This window comes from Danio rerio, chromosome 13, assembly GCF_052040795.2.
Source record: "Danio rerio strain M-AB ecotype USA chromosome 13, GRCz13ab, whole genome shotgun sequence".
Lineage (NCBI taxonomy): Eukaryota > Metazoa > Chordata > Actinopteri > Cypriniformes > Danionidae > Danio > Danio rerio.
Window position 1 is genome coordinate 19,419,602 of NC_141033.1, and position 17,993 is coordinate 19,437,594.

Genomic DNA, 17,993 nt, shown 5'->3' on the forward strand with positions numbered 1-17,993 from the left:
TCCTTCATGGGCATGAGAGATAAAGTGCTTATGAAGTGCTTCGTCGGCCTCTGGTCGTTAACCGATGCAGAGCCGACGTTTGTTGAGCTGGAACAATAGAACACACGACCGAACGATCATGCGTATGTTTGGCCGACCATATACCGATGTTAGAATTAAAGGGGCCGACGTGTTGACCTTCGGCCGACGTCAGCCCAACGTATGTGTGCTGTCTGGGATAGCACTAATTAAAAAAAAATAACAACACCATTTTAAAAATGGTGAAAATCTAAGAGGGCAAGAAAACTCTCTATATATTCTATAAAACAAATCGCACAATTATAGGCCTAAGTTATTATTTTGGAGGTTATTTTCTCAAGCTCTGATGGTGCTTTTTTATTGAATACAAAAATAGCATCACTGCATTGAAGAGAAAACACAATAACAAAAGATTAGGAAAGAGAAGAAGAAAAAAATACTTTACAAAGCCCCGATCAATCAGAAAAAAGATTATCATAAGCATTAAAAAACGTATTTTTCTTATTACTATAAACTTAAGAGATTCGCTCTTATGTAGCCTTCAGACGTTATTTGGCCACAAGATGGCGTCATTACTCTTCAATTTTGGGTCATTCGTCCCGTACAAAAACATGTGTTGACATGTCAGCACCAGTTAGCACATACCGCCTATAAAGTAATTATTGACGGGTTTCCTTATCATTTTCTTGTACTTTACTATCTATAATTGATATTTGAGGTGAAAACTTAATGTAATCAACATAGAAAACAATCTGTAGCATAGCCTACATTTTATTTTTTTTCTTTATCTCTCCTAATCTTTTAAAGTTGTTTTTTTTATTTTGTTTTTATTAGTATTAGCTATTATTTTATGCATAAAGTGAAGCATTACATTCTAGCGTTTTTAGTTTAGTTTAGTTTTGTTTTGTTTTGTTTTGTTTTTTTTATCGTACCCTATCATGCAACCGGTAGTTTCGTTTATTCTTAATCAGAGCATACGTGAGAAATGAAACTTAACTTGTAATGTCCCATGGGACGGTTACAGCGACACACTATAAAAACCAAACAGAGAGACCGCATTTATCCAGACGTTTTGATTAGAGGAGTTCACGCTGAAGAAGGTAAGGCTTATCTGTTGTTATAACTTGCTAAATGTTGCTGCATAAAAAAAGATGCTGCATAGTTTATCAATAGAAATAAAACAGTGAATATCTTAAAATTATTCAATAAATTTGTAAATTAAAATAGGACTTTATATAAATTATATTTGACTGTTCATTTACTGTTTTGTTTCTGTAGGTTTAATTGAAAATAAGTAGCCAGGAAAACATTCAAAGAAAATCTGCAAGAGAAAAAAACATTTGCATCAGTTTTGCATTTATAATAAGGAAATGTCAGAGGAAAATCTCAAACTGTTGTCCTGCCACTTTACATGGGGTCTGCTAAAAGAGGATGCTGATCTTAATTTCCTTGAAGTGAAAATCCGTGAAAGACTGGGGGTAAAGAGCGGGTATGAAGGAAACCTGAAACAGAGAGAATTAAATTTTCTGGCATTCATTAAGCATCTTCAAGGATTCAACGATGAGGCTCTTAAGAATCTGCTACTGGCAAAGGAAGAACATCCAAATGACGACAGGACTGTGATTGTGACGTATGGAAACCTGGCCTGGGTGCATAGTTTCCTGAGCAATGCGACTGAAGCGGAGGCCTACATAGAGAAAATAAATGAAATCCTCAGAGCTTTCCCCACTCCAGAGCTTCATAGAGAAGTTCTGAGTGAAAAAGCCTGGTCACTTCTCAAGTTCTCTAAGAAGTCCTACATCAGGGCCAAGGAGATTTTCCTTGAAGCTCTACAGAAAGAGCCGGATGACAAGGAGTGGAACACAGGCTTGGCGTTTTCTCTGTTCCGTCTGGAGGGACTGAAGATCGGTCAGTATCATCGAGTTCGTTTTGAAGAGTCTCCTGCTGTGCTTCAGTTGAAGAAAGCTTTAAAACTGGACCCGGATAATCCAATGATCCTGGTGTATCTGGGGCTCAAGTGCTACAAGAACATAAAGAACTCGGAAGCGTGGCAGTACATGACGCAAGCACTCAAAATGGCTCCCCATAACCTCAGCGTTGTGCTGCACGTTGCAAAGTTCATGAAGAAAGAGCAATGTTATGACAGAGCCCTAGATGTGCTGCTGGAAATGCTGAAGAAAGCACCAGATTCTTCTCGTTTGCATCATGAGGTTGCTAATAATTACCGCTGGAAAGCCATGCAGATTGATGACATACACAATCCGGAGTTGCTGGGCCTCTGCGTTCACCATTTAGAGAAGGGTGCCAGTTTAAACCCAGGTTATGTATACCCACAGCTGGAGCTGGCGCTGAGGTATGCAGAGCTAAAGCAGGCAGGCAAAGCAGAGCAGAAGTTCACTGAGCTCTTCAGCAAGCCTGACCTCAAGCCAGCTGATCTTCAAGCAGGGCACAGGCTGTATGGTGATTTCAAATTGTACAGGCTGGGCTCAGAGAAAGCTGCAGTTGAGCATTACAAGCAAGGCATGATGCTGGGACGAGTGTCCACCGAATGGATCTCCTGCAGAAACAGACTAAAGAAAATCCTTCAGCGTGACAAACGGGACATCTACGAGATCCGAGTGTTCTTTGATTCTATTAGAACAACAAACAAAGATGATTGAAAGTGGTGATGCTGTTTTACTCATAATTCATGTAGTGGTTTAAAACAATAGTGCCACTTTAAAGCCAGTAGTAAATTTCACATATAAAATATAGATAACATATAATAAATTATCAAACCAACATAATTTGTTTGTCTAACAGTGTTAGCAGAGGTGACTTTTTTAATATATAAGTAGCAAATGTTCTGTGTGTTAGTATTTATTAAAAATAATTGAATTGCCTATTACACCACAAAAGGACTTTGTGTAAATTACTAAACAGTACATTAACATAACATTTTGTGTCGTTTTATGATTTTTATCTGCAAAACAAATTGCCTATGTAAACTTTTAGATGAACAAAAAATATTTTATACAAAGTAATTTTCTTTTATGCTACTTTATGAAATGCTTTTTTCAAAAAAAAATATATATATATCTGGATCAAATTTATTCTAAGTTGGAAATCCCATATTTTTTTCATCCAGGATTAATTGATCTATCTTACTTTTATAGCAGTTTTTAAAGGAACATTGGGTTGGATCACTATGATACAAATCCCAAATTTAAGGATTGCCAAATCCTGTTTACCAAAGCCTTAAATGGAACCAACAGTATACTGGCTTAGCAAAGAACAACAGGTAGGCAAAATACCAATGGTCACAAACAGCCATTGTTTGTTTTAATGGTAAGAAACAGAAACACTGCAATCAACAAACGTTTCACATTTTTTAGTTTGTTCTAATACAAAACTGCTTTGATATTGTTTCATTGTTGTTGTTGTTGTTTACCATATCTCATTAGATTTGACATGCTTCAAATATGAAGGAATTTATCATCAACTGTTAAGTTTGTGATCATTCACTTTAAAAGTAAAACAGTTTTTTTTTTTTTTTTTGGTTAAAAAAATGACAACTAAATCCACCCTTCTGGTGGGATCAGGATAATCCTTTTTTTTTTTTTTTGGATCAAATAGATCCCAATTTTTAAAGTTTTAAATAACTCAAAGGGCAGGTTTGATCCACATCTAATGTAAAATTGGATTAAAAGGTCTCAAAATCCCTCTGTTACTGTTGAAAAACCCATTTCCAAGTTTTGATTCAATCTGTGATCCAAAATCCATTGGATTACATTCGGAAAAACTTGGCCCTTGACATAGCTGAAATTAATCAATTGATTTTAAAAAGTCATCTGTGATTCATTTGCTTCAGCTTATAAACATTATCAATTACGATATTATGTATATTATGTAATAACAATTATGTTTTTTGGAGTGCATCATTATTATTAGTAGTAGTAGTAGTAGTGTTAGTAAAAAAAAACTTTAAAGGAACCATTAATCTGCAAAAGCATCTTAACAGTGGGAAAATGCTCTTTAACTTTTTTTAATCTTTTACATAATAAGAAAAAAATTATTTCTCTTAGGAGTTGTTTACTAAAAGCTTCTTTTTTAACCAAAAATGTAAATTACATGCCTTTGAGAAAAACAAACAAACATAGGAACCTGAATATTTTTTGTTGAGTCTTTGTGGAATTATATTGGTGCCTAAAAAATTGGATTTGCTTTTCAGTTAATGGATTTGCTTTTTAATGTTTGGACTCTCAGCAGTAAAAATTAAACCACACTGAACTGAAATAAACTGAAGTTCAACTCTGAAAACTGGACTGACACTTTCAATTTACTAGAACTTCTATGTTAAGCTGCCTTGAAACAATCTACATTGTAAAAGTGCTATAGAAATAAACATGAATTGAATTCTATTTAATCAAGAATATGTAATGAAGAGTTTTTAAAGAAAAGCTGATAAATAGTAGCAAAGACACAACAATAAAAAAAATAATGCTAAAAATGCCCAGTCCATCTTTATAAAGAAGCTGCACTCATGAGAGGGCAGACGAGAGGCCTTTATGTTTCTATGTACTGTAGAAGCTGCTCTGTTGGGCTCAGTCCAGCTCACAGTGACCGCTCAGCATGACTGAAAGAGCAGAGCTGACTTGTGCTTTTTTACAGCACAAACGTGTACTTTATAGCTTGAAGAATGTTGTTAATGCAGGAAAATATCTGCAAATCTGACGACAAAAAGAGGAAACAGTTATGCTATTCAATAACCAACGCCACAGTTCTGCTGAATATCACATATATAACATTTTGCTGAGCTTGTAAGAATATGAATGATAAGGATATGTATTATTCATTCATTAATTTTCTTTTCGGTTTTGTCCCTTTATTAATCAGGAACCGGCAACTTATTCAGCATATGTTTTATGTAGTGGATGTCCTTTCAGCTGCAACCCATCACTGGGAAACATGATTTGTATTATATTAACAAAAACACAAAATGATAAATACTAAATAAAAGTAAATACAAAAATAAAATGTTAACATTGACAATGACATGATTTCATCAAGATCCATAGAATGTTTCCATTCTACAAAAGGTTTGCAGAGGAAAACTTTTTCTTTAGATTATTATAATGTTCTTCTAAGATTTTTGTTTCACTTAAAGGTTATTTGGGGATTTTTTTTCCCCTTCTTTAATGGCATTACTGTAAAAACCCACTTTTGCCATCTTTGTCTCTTAAATGTAATCAAACACACACAAAAAAATAAACACTTTAAAATGGCCAGAATATTACAGTTCATTTATAGAGTAGCTATCACTAACCTTGTGCTGAAGGTCATGCAACCTTTCTTTCAGTATAAAAAAGATGATTACATTTCTGTGTATGTTCTATACTTATAATGTGCAGGATTAGAAAAAAAGAAACAAATAACAACTATTTAAAGCCGAAAAACACACAACTAGTGCTTGAAGATTAGAATTTTGTGTTCCTGGAGATCTACCTTCCTGCAGATTTCAGTTGCAACACATATCAAACACACCTGCCTGTTCAAGTGCTGTTCTGGTGGAATTAATTGGTTTAGGTGTGTTTGATCAGGGTTGAAGCTGAACTCTGTTGGAAGGTTAGGAACAGTGTTGAACACCCCTGATTTAAAATATGGGAGTTGAAGTTTTATGCGTTTGCCTTTGTCATCTGAAAGTATTATTATTCAGAGCTTTGAAATATAAAAGTAAAGTGTTTATGAATAAGAGATTTAATTAAAGCAGATATAATTGCGATAAATGGTTACAGGGCTTCATGAGGAGACATCTAGCTTTAATGTCCACATCATATTACATATAGTGCTTTAAAATTCATGAACAGAATAGTAATAACACATCACACTCATTCTTGGGTGATTATTGGCTTCCATTATTGGTGTTGCTTTAGTAACATCGCTTTGACTCACACGCTGAAAATGGTGGACGTGAAACAACAAACTGAGGATATGGTGATGCGCGCCTGTCAATCAATATTGGTGGCCAGGGGGACCCCAGTCCTACGTCAAGTTGCTGTCGCCCTGAAAACCTCTCCAATTGGTCCAAAAGGACTAGGTGTGTTTATATCACCCCAATATGATGGTCTATACACTATACCTACGCATATGTCTGTCCAAACAGCTTGAAATTAAATTTTAGAATTAAATTTTAATTATTTGTTTGTTTAATTGGGGGCAACGCAGGGGCGCAGTGGATAGTGCTGTTGCCTCACAGCAAGTAGGTTGCTGGTTTGAGCCTCGGCTGGGTCAATTGGCGTTTCTGTGTGGAGTATGCATGTTCTCTATGCGTTCGCGTGGGTTTCCTCCAGGTGCTCAGGTTTCCCCCACAGTCTAAAGACATGCGGTACAGGTGCATTGGGTAGGCTAAATTGTCCATAGTGTATGAGTGTGAATGGGTGTGTGGATGTTTCCCAGGGATGGGTTGCAGTTGGAAGGACATTCGCTGCGTTAAAACATGTGCTGAATAAGCTGGCGGTTCATTCCTCTGTGGCGACCCCAGATTAATGAAGGGACTAAGCCGAAAGGGAAATGGATAAATGAATAAATGTTTAATTGTTTAACAAAAATTCTATGTTTTTTTTTTTTATCTTAATTTAAACTTATGTATAAAGAAAAATAAATAAAGCGGTATAATTTTATTGTTGTGATGCTTGAAACCTTTTAGTCTTTGAACATAATGCACTGCAAATTGGCTTGAGGAGAAGGCATTGATTTTCAGTATTTTAAAAAAAAAGTAATTACAAGACTTTTAAAATAAGTGATCCACTTTTTTTGTTTCATTTCAAATATTTGCATTTTACATACACTCTCAGAAAAAAGGCACACGGTGGTAAAAATAATGTTTCTCAAGGAACAGTTTTGCATCTTTGTAAAAAATGGTACAGAAAAGAGCTCTTATGATACTGTTCAGCACCTTTTATGGTGTTGAAATGAAGGTACACAACTGTTCTCATAAAAAGGTACATAGTTGGACAACTCCTATATCTATGAAAATAAATATTACTGGAAAGGCAAAGTGATGTTATGAATAATTTCCATATTAAAATATGTAATCATAAAAGCTTATGTTTAAAGAAACTCATAAACATTAATTATTAAGCTCTATAATATGAAACAACTGGTAAAAGAAAACTATAGGTATTGTAAATTAAACATTTAAGGCATTTTTAATTAACATTTGGTAGGCATTTTCTGATAAATACATTTTCATTATTGTTATCTGCACCTTTTGGCATTTGCTTTCCACTACACACGTGAGCTCATGTTCAGCACATCCAAAGTGTTTATGCAGACACTTTAGTATTGTGAAACTAATCAAACATTGTGCATATCTCATTACAATACTTTTGCATAATTATATTTCTATTTTTAAATAAAGTAAATTAAATGAACTTTTAAGTGATTACAAAGGTATTGTGTGAAAATTGTAGAAAAAAAATGTTGTACATGGGAGAATGTTTTCTGTAACATTTCTGTGTTGTGATATGTTTAGCAAAAAAAAATAGATCTTAGATTTATGTTAAAGTAATTGTTATTCTTTTAATTTAAAATTAAAAGGTACATTTACACAAAAATGTTTTTATAAAACATTGTTTAAAAATGTATTTTATGTTTTGTATTTATATTTGCTGGAAATAAATTGACACATAAATTAAATTTACACATTTTGGATATAGCAAAATGCCTTTAAATAGTTCTTAAAGCAGCACATTTGACACTGTTAACGTACAAAGTATCAACACTGTGTTGGTACTTTTATAGATCAGATTTGTAGGTTTGATGAAGGTACAATATCGTATATGCAGGTTTTAAAAACCAAAGGTACATTTTTGTTTCCCATGGTATAAATCATGTCCTAACTGCAGTGTAGTAGTGTACATTTTGCAGTCTCTCTCTCTCTCTCTCTCTCTCTCTCTCTCTCTCTCTCTCTCTCTCTCTCTCTCTCTCTCTCTCTCTCTCTCTATAAACATATACATGCATATATGTTAATTTTGTCATTTTTCCCTATATAATTGCTATAATTAGAAGTATTCTTATTTTTAATTTTGATAGCAATTAGTCCATATAATACAAAATTGTAAGCTATATAAAAAAAACATGTAGCCTGTCTTTTAGTGACAAATACGATAAAAACTTTGAGATGGTCTAGAAATACATTAAACATGAAAATGTAGAATATTTTCAATCTGCGGAGGAGATGAGTTGGTGTGACGTCACGTCAGCAGCTCCCCTGGGATCAGCGGCGGAGAGTGAGTGAGTGAGTGAATGCGCAGGATGCTGAGCTGAACAGCTGATTCTGTGCATTTAACCAGTATGGACAGCTCTGTTCCGCAAACCTAGCATCTATCGCAGTATATAAAAGGGAGGCATTTTCACTGAAGGCTACGAAAGAAAACGCACCAGCCTCACAATGGAGCGTCTTCTTCATTCACCTGGCCGGACACGGGATGAGCACCGGTACCAAACACCGCGTCCTTCATCACAACTCCTCTCAAGGTCTGCCTTCAGCTTCGGGTCTCCAGTTCCGCTCAGAGGTAATGAAACCCTTAGCGAATTCGCCGCGAAACCGGCCGACAGCTTCGATTACTCAAGCAAATATGCAGGTGCGATGAATCTGAGGAAAATCAGTGAGAAAGAATTACTGCAGGGGCTCAACGATCGCTTCGCGGGGTTCATCGAGAAGGTTCACCACCTAGAGAACCAAAACAGAGCGCTGGAGAAAGAGATTGAAGCCATTAGACTCAGAGCCAAATCATCAACCTCTCTGTCCAAAGAGTATGAGTCTGAACTCAGCAGTCTGAGGGAGCAAGTTCACGAGATGGGCCTTCAAAAGCACCAGATTGAGATCAACCGCCAGAACCTGGAGGACGAGTTCAACACATTGAGAGAAAAGTACGAGAGGGAGACTCGTGGTCGTGTTGATGCTGAGGATGGCATTTCAGTTCTGAAGAAATGCATTAATGATGCCTACCTTGCCAAACAAGAGATGGACAGAAAAGCCAGAGCTCTACAGGAAGAGATCGGGTTCCTGAAGAAAAACCATGAAAGTGAGGTAGCTGAAATGATGGCACAAATCGAAGAGGGTCATGTGACTGCAGAAATAAGTGATTTTAGCAGAAGCGATGTCACTGCAGCTCTGAGAGGCATCAGGATGCAACTTGAAGGTCACTCTGGCTCTGACACCCGATATGCTGAGGAGCGCTTTCGAGCACAGTTCGCCAGACTGACCAAAGCTGCTGAGGTCAACAGGGAAGCGCTCATGGCCACTAAAGCGGAGATTAATGAACACAGGAGACAGCTCCAGTCCAAGAACATTGAGCTCGACTCCATGAAAGGGGTGAGAGAAGGACTGGAGAGGCAGCTGTATGACCTCGAGCAAAGGCACAATGCTGAAATCCATCACTATCAGGTAAGTCTCACAGAATGTTTTAAGAAATGAGCGAAATGTTGAAATAAGAGGACTTTATTTGACTGTTTAAATCAAGGTATAGCAAGTTGAGGACTTTTGCAAATTATGGCAATAGCTTGTAAACTCGGTGACTATAAACAGGGGAGGTTTTAACCAATAAGCAAGGTAATCTGCCACTTAGGGCCTCAGAAAATCTAGGGGCCCCCAATAAATATCTAGAAGTATAAATTATACCTATAAACTATATATAACATAATTTTCTATCATATTTTGTATAGTGAGAGATTTTTTACATAATTAAACATTATTTGATATACACTAAAATATAATATTATTATAATAATGTAATGTTATGTAATAATAATAATATAAAATAAAATATCCACCACCCCAGTCATGGAGCAGTCCAATAGTCAAATTTATTAAAAAAAAAATATAGTCAGAATTATTAGCCCCCTCAATTATTGAGAGGGGACTGGATGCAAACCTGATGCCCTGCAATCTGAGCTTGCATCCATTGCTTTTTAATGCACTCACTTAACCCCACCCCTAACCCTACCCGTCACAGTGACATCACTCACTCCATTGAGGGCATTGTCTGACATTGCATCGCTGAGTGATGCAATCTCGGCTTGCATTATAAAGGCTGCATCCAGATACTATTGGAATTATTGGCCCCCTGTTTATTTTTTCCCCAATTTCTGTTTAACGTTGAGATTTTTTAAACACATTTCTAAACATAATAGTTTTAATAACTCAATTCTAATAAGTGATTACTTTTGTCTTTTCCATGATGACAGTACAAAATATTTTACTAGATATTTTTCAAGACTTCTATACAGCTTAAAATGACATTTAAAAGCTTAACTAGGTTATTTTGGCAGGATAGGGTAATTAGGCAAGTTATTGTATAACGATGGTTTGTTCTGTAGACTATAGTAACAAATTGCTTAAAAGGACTAATAATTTTGAACTTAAAATGTTTTTTAAAAAATTTAAAATTGCTTTTATTCTAGTCGAAATAAACCAAATAAGACTTTCTCCAGAAGAAAAAAATATTATCAGACAAACTGTGAAAGTTTCCTTGCTCTGTTAAACATAATTTGGGAAATAAAAAAAATAAAAAAAAAAACAATTCAAAGGGGGCTAATAATTCTGACTTCAACTGTATATATTTACTATATTTTTATTGTAAAGTCATTTTAAACTAATCATTCAAAATGTAAAGACTGCATTAAGATAAAACATAGAAAAAAAGATTTAGTAATAATAAAAAAACAGTAAAATAAATAATAATTAAATTAAATTAGAAAGGGTGCATCAGGACTTGGGCCCCATGGCTGCAATTGCTTGGGCTCTAATACGCTAAATCCGCCCCTGCCTACAAGCATGATCAAATATTAATCATCATCATATACAAAAGCAGGGTTTAGTGAGGCAAATTTATTCCCTGCATAATGTATTTTGTTGGTCATTAACTGGAACTTTGTTAAATATTTGATTTCTTCATTTTGACAGTATTATATTGAAACAATGCTTATTTAAGGATAAGAAGTTAATATAAGATTATAATTAAAGATCAGGAAAAGTGAAATGGGTATAAAAATAGCATAAAAACAGAAAACAATATGGACTAAAAAAGTATATTTGGATTTAGTTTATTTATTTGACTCAAATTCAGTAACTGATTATTTATAAAGGATAAGAGCCGATTAAAAGAAATCAGTCAAACAGACAGCAACCATATTATTTAAGAAGATCTGTTTAGTCTATTTAAATGAAAAATGCCTAAACCTGAAGTGCCAATCTTGATTTATTACACAAAAGGTGGATATAATCTAACATTCAGTACCTTATCATGTGAACGTTTGTTTTAATCGCTCACTTGTTTTGTTCATGGTGTAGGACACAATCAGAGAGTTGGAATTTGAGCTGAAAAACGCTAAATATGATATGAGCAGTCATCTGAGGGAGTACCAGGACCTTCTCAACGTCAAAATGGCACTGGATGCTGAAATCTACTCCTACAGGTAGTATAATACAACATTTTGTAAAACCATTGCTGTTGAACCTCACAGCAAACATTAGGCAAACATTTATTAAACATCTCAGAATACAATGATGAGCAGAAAAATGCTAGATGTTCTCGCTGCAGTCTCTATAATGATGATGTACTGGAACAGGTCCAATACATAGTGGACATTGTAACACCCACTAAGGTAATGCCTATGCTACTGTGATGGTTGGTCATTTTGGACCTGGTTCAGTACGTCATCAAGCTGTGTCATCTTGAAAAATGTAATACAATTCGTTCTCATTTTTTATTTGGTCATATTTGTATTTCTGATTTCGTCATTTTGGTAAATAGCGCTTGTCTAATCAGAATTAATTTTAATTGAATACCTCAACAGTGCAAATGTATAGATTGTTGGCTTATTTATACCTTGAAGATGTAGTCTTGTAGATATTTCACTTCAGATAGTGTTAATGGACATAATTAGAGAGTGAACAAGAATGGTTGCCTAATTTTAAATAATTAAAAAAATAACCAAGCTTTTACTCCTTGATTATTGGTAGTTTTAAAACAAATGTTTTTTATATTTGCAAAAATTAACAGGAACGTCAAAGCAAGTAAGTTCAAACAGAACCCACTTCTCAGTTTCAGAGTATACAATTAGTCAGAATGGGGAATACTAAATATAGAAAAAAACTATTCATATTGCTTTTGAGAATCAATATTGAAATATAGTGCAGTTAAGTTAGAGTTGGATTTAAGGCTTTGTTGGAACAGCATTCTTGCAATACAACTAGTCTGCAATGACATGTACAGTACTTACTTGTCACTCCCAGCAAGTTTTTTTGTGTGTGTGTGTGTGTTTAAAAGATATTTCAGGCCTGTAGCCAGGTTGGGTTCGGGACTACTAATTTCTAATTTAAAACTTTAACAGATTCTTGTTCTCTATTAATATGATGTGATATTTTTTTAAGTAAATAAATTATATTTCTTTATTCTAAATAATTAGTAAATGTTTTTGGTACATTCAAATTACATTTTGGTACATTGTGGTCATGATGACCACCATAAAAGCTAATGTAGAAAAAACAAAAGTGCCTAAAATGTCACTAAAATGCAGTATTTAAACCTCAGATAAAAAGAAAATTAGGTGAATAACTGCAAAAAAGTCAATTTTTAGAGAACCCCCCTATAACCAGGCTGACTATGCTGCATCTAATATACATTTTTATGTATATACATAAACATCTTGGCTAAAACATTAAGGGTAAAATTAGGCTGTCACTGAAAATCTAATAGACGTCAAACAACAATCGAATCAAATAGCCAGGAATAATTGACCACACATGTGAAGTTGGTCTAAACTGTTTATTTGATGCAAATATTTTGGACTTTGGAAATGTATTTTTGGACAATTGTTAGATGTCTGTTCGATTTCTACTGACAGGCCAAATTTACCCTAGATGGGACTGCTGCTTTTTATGTGATGCATTTCCTGTTATGAATATGATAATGCTTGTTTCATTTGTCCAATGGATGGAATTGCTTTTTACTCCAAAAAAAAAAAAAAAAAAAAATTTATTTTCAAAGGACCACCTTTTATTTTAGTTTGAGGAATCGCTCTTATCTGAGAGTGATTGCTGTTCACACGCCTAAACAAACTAAATTTAAAAAAGAAAATTCACCAAGTTCTAACAGTTCTGTCATTTCATACCTGTAGATACTGCATTAAGAAAACGTTTTTGGATACATTTGACAATATTCATTTTACAAGTTCACATTCTCAGATATTTGACTGAATAGAATATGCGTATTTGGCGTACTGTCCGGGAAGAGGGCTCTGGTCTCAGAAAGACATCCTAAGTCATGTTATTCCCCTTATGAGGATAGAGAGAGAGATAGGATGCTGAGCAAAGTGTCTAGCCCAGCTCCAGAACACTTCCCCCTTCAGATTTAAGTAGCTATCTGGTTTAATAGTGTGGAGTTGGGATGGTGGAGGGTTGCTGAAGTCAAGGGAAAATGGAGTGTTTATAGGGGTTTGGTCTTGAGCTGATTGGATAATAGAATGATTGTCAGTATTGTAGCCTTGTCAAAATAGATTGTGCTTCTCTCAAATTTGTTGATAAAACATCACTAAATGACACTAAATTATAGCACTGCTCGGTGTATCTGTGACAGCACTGAAATTAATGTCAAAAATGTGTGCTATTTAAAATTCCCTAATGCAGATTAAAAAGTACACAAGCTGCCACTAGTTAAGCATGAATATTCTAAAGCGTTTTTGTTTTGCAGGAAACTCTTGGAGGGTGAAGAGTCAAGGTACTCTATAATCTCAGATGCACATAATTCAGTACCATACATTTACAGACAGTCACCCATCTATACTCTCCCTTGTGTCAAAAGGCAGGGGGGAGCACCCCGAAAGGCAGAGCCTCAGTACAAATTTGTTGAAGAGATTATTACAGAAACAACCAGAGAAGACGTGGAAATCTCGGACACTGGCTCTGAAAAGAGTGGAGAGGGCAGAGTGGATGACAAACCAGATGAGGAAAGTAGTGAGAAAGATGCTGAAACTGAACAAGAGGCAGAAGATCCCGAAGAACCTGCTGTGGTGAATGGCACTGAAGAAGCAGAGACCGAAAATGAAGACAAACCAAGTGATGAAAAAGAGGATGAGCCAGTTGAGGAAAGTCCTAAGGGACAAAAAGATGCTGACTCTGAACCAACGCGAGAATCAATGCCTACAGAAACAGACATTGATGAAGTAGGTAAAGATGAGGAAACAGGAACAAAAGGCACTGAGCACAAAGACCAGAAGGTGGACACAAAGGGAAAAGAAGCACCTGAAGAAGAAGATGTGAAAAAGACAGATGAACCAATTAAAGAAAAAGAGCTCCCCAAAACTGAAGAGCGAGAAATGCCTGAGAAATCTGAAGACAAACCATCTCTGGAGCATAAAACATTAGTGAACACTAAGCCCAATGGAGAGACTGAAGTTACTTCTCCAAAAACCGAAGTTGCCAAAATCTCTTCTCAAGATTCTGCAACTGCAAAATCACCAGAAAAAGAGAAAGAAACATCCCCAGTGCAACCTGTAGAGAAAGATACTCCCAAACCTGACAAACATGACCTTGATAAACTGACTACCGAAGAAAAGACTTCTGCAAAAATAGCAGTAGTGGAGGAAAAATCTGAAAAAGACCTAGAGGATAATAACAAACAGCCAGAGAAACCTGTGGAGAAAAAAGAGACTGAATCAAAGGAGCAAAAATCTGAGGAGTCCACAAAAGATAGCAAAGCTGCTAAAGTGATAGATGATGTGAAAACAGAAAAAGATGACGGTATTAAGTCTAACAAAGCAGAAAAGGAAAAGGTAGAAGAACAGTCAAAGAAACAGGAGGACAGCAAAACCGATGGCAATGTAGAGACTGTGCCAATTGAAACTACCAAGGAAAAAGAAACAGAAAAGAAGCAAGAAGACATTCCCAAAGAAAAGTCTAAGACAGAGAAGGATGACAAAAGTGACAGTGCAGGCAATGCCAATACTGAAAAAGATGATCGTGCCGCACCTAAAGAAACTGAAAAGACACAGCAGGACCTTCCCAAGGTTGCGGAGGGAAAATCACAACCTGAAAAGTTGCAGGAGAAACAGGAAGACAGCAAAAGTGACTATGTAAAAGCAGAACTTGCTAAACCTAAAGAAACAGAAAAGACACAAGAAGACCTTCCTAAAGCCGCTGAAGAGAAGACACAACCTGAAAAGTCTCAGACACAGGAGAACAGCAAAAGCGACAGTGCAGGCAGCACCAAAACCAAAAAGCTTGAAAGTGATGCAACTAGAGAAACTGGAAAGACACAAGAAGACCTTCCTAAAGCCGCTGAAGAGAAGACACAACCTGAAAAATCTCAGACACAGGAGAACAGCAAAAGTGACAGTGCAGGCAGCGCCAAAACCAAAAAGCTTGAAAGTGATGCGACTAAAGAAACTGGAAAGACACAAGAAAACCTTCCTAAAGTCACAGAAGAGAAATCTCAACCTGAAAAGCCACAGAAACAGGAAAACAACAAAAGTGACGCTGTAAAACCAGAGAATATTGAACATCCTAAACCTACGGAAACAAAGGACAATTCCAAAGGCATGGAACCAAAATTGGAAGAGGTAAAGTCAGAGATAAAGGATGATGCTAAAAGTGACAGTGTGGACATCAACAAAACAGAAACTACTAAACCAGCAATACCTAAAGAGACTGAGGAGAAGCGAAAAAAGGAGGACAGTGAAAGTGTTAGCGCTGCCGAAAGTGTGAAAACGAGCAAAGATGAAGCTAAAACAAAGGAAAAAGCGGTTGATGAGACGCAGAGTACTCAATCTCCCAAAACCCAAGAACCGTCATCTGAAGCAAAGCCTGAACAAAAGGACACTAACGAAGGCAAAGGGAAGATGCCTGAAAAAGCCGAAGAGGTGAATACTGTGACGACCAAAGGCAGCAAAGATGTTAAGGGTGAAGACACTGTCCCAAAAGACAAAGCAGGTGAAGTGAAGGCTCCAGCAGCAACCAAAACAGAAGACAAAACTGTGGAGAAGTCAGATCAAGTCAAAGGGACCGAGAAGACAGACAGCGTAGACACCAAAGCTTCTTAAACCTTCTTATGTAGTATCGAATATAAATAGCAGAACATTGTTAAGAAAAGACAGTAAGCAGCCTTGATGAATGTAACATAAATGACACGCATGAATCGTATAAATGCTTTCTCAAAAGTCTTACGTTTCCGATGCAGATGCATGCGTACACTGTGATCTAGGTGTACATAAAGAATGTATAAGATTTTATTTTGCTACATCCCTTGCTCCAAAAAGCCATATGAATGTATGACTGTAGTGCTTTACAGTATCTGAATAAATATTGCAGCATATCAGTGTTTATTGGTCTGTTGATTCCGTGAAAGTTCCTACAGAGGAACTACAGTGTTGAGTTTTATAAGCTGTGCGCCAATAGTGGCGTTTCATGCTCCTCTTCTGATGTTGGTTGCAACATTTGCCAACCGTCACATACAAACTTACATATTCTCTTTTGTCATCATAGCAGCATTTCATCTATAAAGTATCTCAAGGCAATTTACTATGTGTTTCCTAGGACTTCTATTGACAGATGTACCCTGCAGACTGCTCAATATTTTAAAATGTCTGCAGCTACTTTGTTTAATATTTTAATCTGAAAGAATGATTTACAGCATCACCAAGATTTTAGCAACTAAAGATTAGCAAACGCTGCCAATGATCTTATTTTGCAATGCTCAAGCTCTTTTCTTTTCTTCCAACAAATGAGCTTCTAACAAATTAAGCTAAAGCTATACAGGTACACTAACAGATTAATAAACGTTTTAAGAAATACTTTGCCAAACGTTAGTGTTAGTTGGTGCATTAAATTTATTAAAGTCTAATACCTTATTGTAAAAATGTTACAACTAGTAATTGATATAAATACGGTTCTTTTCAACTTCCTATTGATCAGAAACTCATGAAAACAATATTGCTTATCATTAGAAATAATGCTGTAATAAATGGACACATTTCACAATACTTATTTCACTTTTGCAAAACTCTTCACATAATTCTCCTAACAGACTTATAGCTTGGCAAAGCAGTTCATTTCACATTTAACATGCACTAAAACTACCAAAACACTTAATTCAGTCTCAAATAAACTTATTCTTCCAGAACACTAGCAAAGGTGGACAGCCGACAAACACACTTTGTCACCCAACAATGACCTAAAAAACACTAACAAAATGCAGCATTACATTGTTTTCTTGTGTAAAACAAGGACACATCTCTGTTTATAAGTGCAATATATATTGTTTATAATAGCAATATATGTTACTGGAATTTATCAGAAAAGAAGCTAAATTTGTCAATATTTTATGGTTTGTTTTTTGCACCAAGTAATTCCAATATACAAGAATTTGAATACACACCATCCACTGATAAAGATACAATAGTAATGCTAATCTGGCTGGTTAAACTGCATTATTAGATTTGAAATATGTTTCCATAAAATATTGCTGTTGAATGTTGCTGTCTTAATCAGTTTTGCATGATGTTACTGTTTTTAATATACGTTTAACAGTTTTGAAAACAGTATGTAAGCACGTGCAATATGTCCTGTACGTACAAAGTTTTTTTGGCAGTTGTTGTGTCTGAGTGAGAAAAGAATTCAGGAAATTTTAGAGATGTAGTCATTGAATGCGTTTTGTGCCAAAACAATAATTGGTCCTCAGTTTAGCCCACACATGCTTCTGTTATGCTCACCGTGTGAAGAGTTTTGCAAAAGAGACCCAAGTATTGAGAAATGTGTCCTAGTGTCTGTAAAAAAACGTAACATTAATGCTCGTTTGAAGTAGCCTAAGATATGATGTAGTGCTACATCTAGTTGTTCTTGTAGAAAATAAAACTGATACTTTATGAAACTTTATACTGCGAAAACAACCGGATTGATGTAGGTCAAAGTAAACAGTTAGACCAAAACTTTGACC

At 35.6% G+C, this 17,993-nt stretch overlaps 2 protein-coding genes across 3 annotated transcripts; both read left to right on the forward strand.

Annotated features, from left to right (window-relative positions):
• The first annotated feature begins 962 nt into the window (after window positions 1–962).
• On the forward strand, window positions 963–2,915 carry ifit8 (interferon-induced protein with tetratricopeptide repeats 8). Its single transcript, NM_001037565.2, has 2 exons — window positions 963–1,118; window positions 1,297–2,915. Exon 2 carries the CDS (start codon window positions 1,389–1,391, stop codon window positions 2,676–2,678), a length of 1,290 nt encoding a protein of 429 aa, NP_001032654.2. The 5' UTR covers window positions 963–1,118; window positions 1,297–1,388; the 3' UTR covers window positions 2,679–2,915.
• Window positions 2,916–8,277: 5,362 nt separating this feature from the next.
• Window positions 8,278–16,373, forward strand: LOC567924 (novel protein similar to vertebrate neurofilament, medium polypeptide (NEFM)). 2 transcript variants are annotated; one of them, XM_087279158.1, is made up of 4 exons: window positions 8,278–9,448; window positions 11,354–11,478; window positions 13,755–13,781; window positions 13,866–16,373. In XM_087279158.1, the coding sequence occupies exons 1-4, from the start codon at window positions 8,450–8,452 to the stop codon at window positions 16,099–16,101; spliced, it is 3,387 nt and encodes a 1,128-aa protein (XP_087135284.1). In that variant the 5' UTR covers window positions 8,278–8,449; the 3' UTR covers window positions 16,102–16,373. The 2 variants fall into 2 exon arrangements, with proteins under 2 accessions (XP_087135284.1, XP_087135283.1); XM_087279157.1 differs by having other exon boundaries at window positions 13,755–16,373.
• Window positions 16,374–17,993: the final 1,620 nt, after the last annotated feature.